The following is a 7084-nucleotide window of genomic DNA, read 5'->3' as shown; positions in this document are numbered from 1 at the left end:
ACTCTTCCACAAAGACAACTCACCCTACCAAGATCAAGAAAAGGACTCCAAATGATTTTTGTATTGCTCCATTAATCCTTTCATTTTATGCTAAGACGTTTGACTATATACAAAATTTCAGAAAGATCAACTTTTAAAACTTGTTGAATATATATTTTTGTAGCCATAAAAGGATAGTCTGATCCACAAAATATACTGCGTTCACACAAAGCTTAGGGAAGGGTTGTAGCCCAACGTACACACCGACCCAATAAGTATCATCATTTCACGACTTAAACTCATGACCTATAGATCATACGAAGATAATTTTTTCGTAGCTCTAAGGCTTTCCCTTCTATGAAATTATGTCATAAGAACAAAATAGAATATTTCAAAGTTAAAATTATTTCTAAATATAACACATTGATTGAGAAGAAAGAATATCACGTAAAATGGAGCATAAGAAGTACATTAATAATGCACACATTCTTTTTTTAATTTGAACAAAAAAGAGGAAATTTGTTGGAACAAGTCCAAAAGCCCCTTTTGATATGGGCATACAATTATATATATTTTAAGCTTATTTTGTTACATACATATAATAATAATAATAAATTAATGAATCTATGAACAAAAGGCCAAAACAAAAAGATGACAAAAAGAAGCCATCCAAGCTCCTTTCTTGATTATTGAACTAGACTAGGTCCATGCCACCACCATTGAAGCTGTTTTCAGATGAAGAAGTTGAAAGTGTGATCATACCATTCAAATCAGAAACACTATCTTGCAAAGTCATTAGCAAATGAGATGTGCTGAAACTCATTGATGGCTTAGCCCTTGGTACAATTGGAACTTCAGCCTCACCTACTAGCATTTGCACCACCCCCCTCATTGTTGGCCTAACCATAGGGTCAGGATGTGAACAAGCCAAACCAACTAAAAGAACCCTTCTCATTTCTTGTTCATCAAACTCACCACTCAATCTTGAATCAGCTGCTGCTAGTAAATTCCCATCTTTGTGCAATCCCCACACCCACTCAACCAAATTGCTATTGAGTCCAAATTTCCCAACCCCATTTGTTTCTTTCTCAATTGGCCTGCTCCCACTAGCCACTTCAAGAACCACTGCCCCATAGCTAAAGACATCAGTTTTCTCAGTTGCTCTACCTGTAAAACAAATATCCTTTGCCATCAGTCATTGAATTATAAATAACTACAAGTGACGGAGGCAAATGATTTAAATAACGGAAAATCAAAATTTTGAAAAATTATATCGGGAATGACCAGATATAATTTGATGATTATGAACAAATTCAAAATCTTTATAGATAGAAGCCAATCATTTCTTTTTGATAACCGTGGTATCCGGGCCAACTTGCGTGCACCTCAACTAATTCCACGGGATACCAGGTAACTCTATCCACTAAGGCTAGGACAGATAGGAAGAAATCACCTAGTATTTTTGTCTTTGATAGAACCAATCATTAATTCCGATACATAAATCGGTTAACAACAGAACAACAAAAACTTTGACTAAAGAAGAGCGATTCGCCTAAGCAATTGAAGGGCTCTACCTGTCAACAAGTATTCTGGTGCCAAGTACCCCATTGTCCCTGCTGCTACTGTTGCATCAGGTGATTTGTCATGTTCAATTTGCCTTGCTAGTCCAAAATCTCCCAATCTTGCATTGAACCCTTCATCCAACATAATGTTACTACTCTTAACATCCCTATGAATGACTTGATTTTCACATTCTTGATGTAAATATGCTAATGCAGAAGCAACCCCTAACAAAATTTTCCTCCTATGTGACCAAGGAAGGACCATTCTTGACTCAAATAATGCCTTATCAAGACTACCATTAGGCATCAAATCATAAACTAACAAGATTTCACCTTTCTCATGACACCATCCTTGTAGCCTAACAAGATTTCTATGCCTAAGTGTTCCAATTATTGATAATTCAGACAAAAACTCAGCTTTCCCTTGTCCACTATGACTACACCTCTTTACAGCAACAATTTCACCAGTCTCACTCAAAATCCCTTTATAAACTGTCCCAAATGCACCATGCCCTATAATTTTACTCGAATCGAAACCTTTCGTCGCGATTTTAAGCTCCTTATAGCTGAATTCCTTAGGCATTTTGATAATATCACATCCCAATTTAATCTCAGCACTCTTCACATTCTTGAACTTTTTGGAGTACAACCAAATAAGTACTAATGTAGCAAAAGCTAGAAAAAATGCACTAGCAGTTACAACTCCAACAACAGCACCATTCAATACTTTCTTGCTGCTAGTACTTTTTTGCACTGTATTGGCACTACCATTAGACCCCGCCGGACCTATTTGCTCCGGCGGAGGGGACTTAACGGGGCTTACATCCGCCGTGGGGTTCATCAAACTAGCCGTTGGTGGTGGCGGTGCCGCAACCGGAGATTTAGGGTTGGGGTTTGTATCAAATGATGAAGTGAAACTCCACCATTCAATACTATGAATCTCAGTACTCCCTTGTGTTGAACCAGAAAACCCCACAAACATAAAGTCATTAACATACTCACTAACATCAATAACAACTGACAAAAATGGTTCTTTTGGCTTTAAATTAGAATAACTAACAAACACATTCATTTTTTTCATTGAACCTGAATAATCAATCCAAGAATTAACCAAATCACCACTCTTTAAATCAACACCAATAGAATCAAGATTACCAACTTGACTTGAAACCATTGAATTTAAATCCAACCCCACATGATTTCCATTAATATCTTTAAACTCAACATCCATAAGTGTATCAAACTCAACAGCAAAACCAAGATTACCATTTTGCCCTCCTTTTGCATCCATAATTCCCAAATAACCACCTGAATCACCAACTGACACGTCATCACCCGTGATCACAAAAGCTAAACCACCACCAATTGATGAAGGGTTTAAATTACTAACAGAGAATGAAAAGAATGTTGAAAAACTTGCCGGAAAATCAAGATTTGGTTGCCGGAATGACACTGGTTTTGAATATAGTACTTTTCCGGCACCGGAATTTGGCACGGACAAGTCACGTGTCAACTTTATTGTATTGTTACCTAAATGAGCATCACCTAATAACTTTAAACTACTTAGAGTTAAACCACCAAAATCAAACTCAGTTGTAGCTATAGATAGTACACTAAAACAGAACAATACTATGAGTAATAAGTAAATCTCCATAACAAAAATGTAAAAAGAATGTGACCCTTTTTTAGATTTTCACTAGAATAACATAAATTCAAGAGAAAATTACATCATTGCTGGATTTTTGAGAAACCCCATTACAGGACACTGATCAATTGTCTGAAAATTTGATTTTTTTTGCTCAGAGAGAGGAAAAAAAAAGGGTCTTTTTTGGGCATAAAGTGTAAAAAGAATGTAACCCTTTTTGTATTTTCACTAGAATAACATAAATTCAAGAGAAAATTACATAATTGGTGGATTTTAGAGAAACCCCATTAGAGAAAACAGATCAATTTGGTGAAAGATAGAATTTTTTTTGCTCAGACTGAGAAAAAGGGTATTTGTTGGGGGGGCTAAAATGTAAAAAGAATGTGACCCTTTTCAGATTTTTCACTAGAATAACATAAAATTCAAGAGAAAGTTTAGTAAAAAGTATGTAGGGAAAGTGAGAAATTTGAGCAGAGAAAAGTGTGAAAGAAGAAGAGAATCCAAAGAAGAAGACTGGTCAAGACAGAGAGGTAGCGGTTGGGAGACACGTGTTTGTTATAACGGTAATATTTTTCTTGTAAAGACACCTTTTTTTTTTGGTTTATATTTTTGACCATGTTGTGGGTCCTATATTTTAGTAGTGGACTAGTGGTACTAAGAAATATAGATGTAAAATGAAATGATGATATATGAAATATTAGATGGACGTCAATGCAATGCAATGCAATGGCCAAGTAAAGTTCAGAAATGAATGCTTATTAAGGAATCGGTAAGCTGATGTGTTATTACTGGGTTCCATCCTCTGGCAATTATCGACTCGGGAATGAACGAAATTGCTTCACTTCAAAGTAGAGGTTTGTAGTAACGGTGGACTGACAGATCAGCTCCAAGACCTGAGTGTCTAGGTTCCTTTCCTGTAGGATAGGAAGAATGGAATAGGAAGATAAAAGGACATTTGAAGGAGTGAAACTGAACCAGAAAAGGGCCCTTCTCTCCGGCATCAACATCCTTTCGTAGTACCCTACCCCCAGGGGAATTCGAATCCCCGCCCAGCTCTACTACTTTTAGTGTCATATCTTCCAAAACCAAGTTTAACCTGCACACATATATTTCGGATGGAATCGTGACGTCTCGACAGTCATGATTCGCGGGGACTCATGAACATGTTCATGTTACAGTTTTAAAGTTACCAAGTGTAGATATATTTTAGATTTTATAGCAAATATACAATACATGCATGTAGTTGTATGTGTTGATACAACTCTTTCACGTGATTTCAGCTGATATATGTGCTGGTTGATACTGGTAATTTTAGGTAATCCAGCGCAATTGTATGTGGCTGATATACACGATTTTAGCTAGTTCAAGGCAATTGTATGCGCTGATACAACTTAAACCATAGTTGTATGAATCTGCATCTACGTTTCGTAAATACACAAACTATAATTATGTTTCGTAATTAAGCTCTAAATTATATACGACGATTTTGATTGAATATAGTGTTTAACAAAGATTTAAAAAAAAATTATAATATAATATAAATTTTAAATAGTATATGAACTAAAATTATCCTTAATCCTTATATATAAAAAAAATATTTTTGTATAATTAAAAAGAAAAGTATATTATATAATGGATAGCAGTTTTGGTGTGTCAATAGTTCGATTCAACAGATTATTTTATAAATTTATCTCATATCATTTGAATATCGGTATGATACGGTCAATTTTTAGTACATTTTGGCAAAAAAAAAGTCATGTAAAAGTCATAATTAAAAGTTTAAACACGGTATAATGTGTGATGTATCATTGCATAAGGACTTTAGTAAAAAAAAGTATTTAGCTATGTATACTTTTTCAAAGGTGATTAAATAAGAGGACATAAACGAAGACCAAAATAAAATCTATCCCAGTATTCTAAATATAACGGACGTGTACTTTAACTGACTTTTAGAGGAGAGAAAAATTTGATGTTACAAATGAATTGATGCCGTGATAAATTTTATGCCACTTTACTGTGGATTCTGTGTTAATCTCAAGTTTATATCTGTGCAACAATAAATTTCGTGCTTGCAAAGACATGATAATAAATTAAGTAATAAATACAGTATTTTATTTTCAAGTAATATGAGTATTATAATTTCTAATAAATTCTCTGATCATTCGTGAACACGTTTGCTTTGATCTCGAATGCTTAGCATTTGATTTGAGTTCGTTTTTGATCTTTAAATGCTTGAAATTTAAGTGAAAAGCTTGAGTTCGTTTTTGATCTTTGAATGCTTGAAATTAAAGTGAAAAGTTTTGAGTGCTTAAACACTTAAAGCTTGTTGAAAAATTTGTGACCTTTATTGCTTCTTGTTGTCAATTCTGTTCTTTTGATTTTTGTTGCTCTTAAATGAGAGATGTGACTCTTATTTATATTGATGTAATCTTGAATTTTGGGTGAAGTAGCATCGAAGAAAGGCTCATAGGTCATCGGGGTTGCATGTTATTTCACATATACAACTTTTCACACTGAATAATATTGATTGCACTATGTACTCTTTTGATATTTTCATTAATTTGCGTTTTAAAAGAATGTCGTCCTCTAAAAGATGTTTCCTTATCTCAATTTTTTTTACATAATTATATGTTATCTGATACTTACTAGCTCGAGTAATTCAGAATTGCACCATGTAAGATTCATCAAAGAAAAGGACATTCCCTGCTAAAAGCTCCTCCGCTTTTCTCAAATTTAAATTTAAGTTATCCAAGAGCTAGACGAGACATACTATCCGCAGGACAAGTTTATATTACTTAATTAGACTCATGAAAAAACCCTTTAAATAGAAGTCATGTTGTGTTTCCAATAGTTGTAGATATATGGGGTCCTCCATGTCGAGTACTTCAATTAATATACAAGGTTTAATTTCTTAATCGTACTTCTTAAGATAATTCATTCCACTTAAAATCTTGTTTGCTTTCAAAGATTTATAAATATTTTTTTATATGTATATAATAAAATACGAATACCAGGACAATAGTCGAACACTTTACTTGGAACTTGGAAGTGAATTATTGTTTTTACCAACTTCTGCAATTTTCTCACAGTTATCCTTCTGAGAATATTTTACTACTATCTCTTATGTTTGTCCACATATATATAAACTTAATCGCAGTTATATACAATAACATATCCAGTGAAATTTTACAGAGTGAAGTCTGGAAAGAATACATAAAGAGGCTATTTTCGATATACCCTCGACACAATTAAATGAAAAATATATATTTTACATATACACTTTTTATCGCTTGATCACGATTAAGTGATATGCATTTCACTTTGATTTATTAATTCTTAAAGTTAATTATCCAATTATATATAAATACTCAATACAAATAAGTATTTCCTTGATGAGTTCATAGGAAGAATCGCCATCTCAACAAGAAAAACAGCAATTATGCTTCATAAAGTAACATTATAGTAATACAAGATCAATATTTTTGGTTTAATTTCGGTGGGCGGGAAAGGTGATGATAATGATCATCAAATCAACATGATAATGATCGTCAAATTTACATCCTGCTGTTAATATACAGCAAACTACCTAGTTTAGACATAATTAACTATTAATTGTACGTTAGATGGGCTATTTTCTCCATTTGCTTCTTCTATACGTAGAGACTATACAAGTTAATAATATCTTTAATTCTTTGAGCTAGAATTAGAAAAAAAAACAAAAAAAAAAAACAAAACAAAGGAGAACCACTCATGGTGGTTAAATGACTACAAAAAAAAGACAGCACTATCCCAGTGGAAAATAAAAAGAAGTTAAAATGGTCAACAAGAACGATAAAAATAACAATAATAATTGGATATAATTCATATAGATATAATAAGTCTTGTTTGAGTTTGTACT

At 33.3% G+C, this 7084-nt stretch overlaps 1 protein-coding gene across 1 annotated transcript; it reads right to left on the bottom strand.

Moving 5' to 3' along the window:
• Positions 1-497: 497 nt before the first annotated feature.
• On the bottom strand, positions 498-3776 carry LOC132630080 (L-type lectin-domain containing receptor kinase VIII.1-like). Its single transcript, XM_060345612.1, has 2 exons — positions 1554-3776; positions 498-1146 (listed from the first exon to the last, which is right to left on the bottom strand). The coding sequence occupies exons 1-2, from the start codon at positions 3193-3195 to the stop codon at positions 674-676; spliced, it is 2115 nt and encodes a 704-aa protein (XP_060201595.1). The 5' UTR covers positions 3196-3776; the 3' UTR covers positions 498-673.
• Between the last annotated feature and the right edge of the window lie 3308 nt (positions 3777-7084).

The sequence above is a fragment of the Lycium barbarum genome, chromosome 3 (genome assembly GCF_019175385.1).
Source record: "Lycium barbarum isolate Lr01 chromosome 3, ASM1917538v2, whole genome shotgun sequence".
Classification (NCBI taxonomy): Eukaryota; Viridiplantae; Streptophyta; class Magnoliopsida; order Solanales; family Solanaceae; genus Lycium; species Lycium barbarum.
This window is presented reverse-complemented; position numbering and strand designations above follow the sequence as displayed.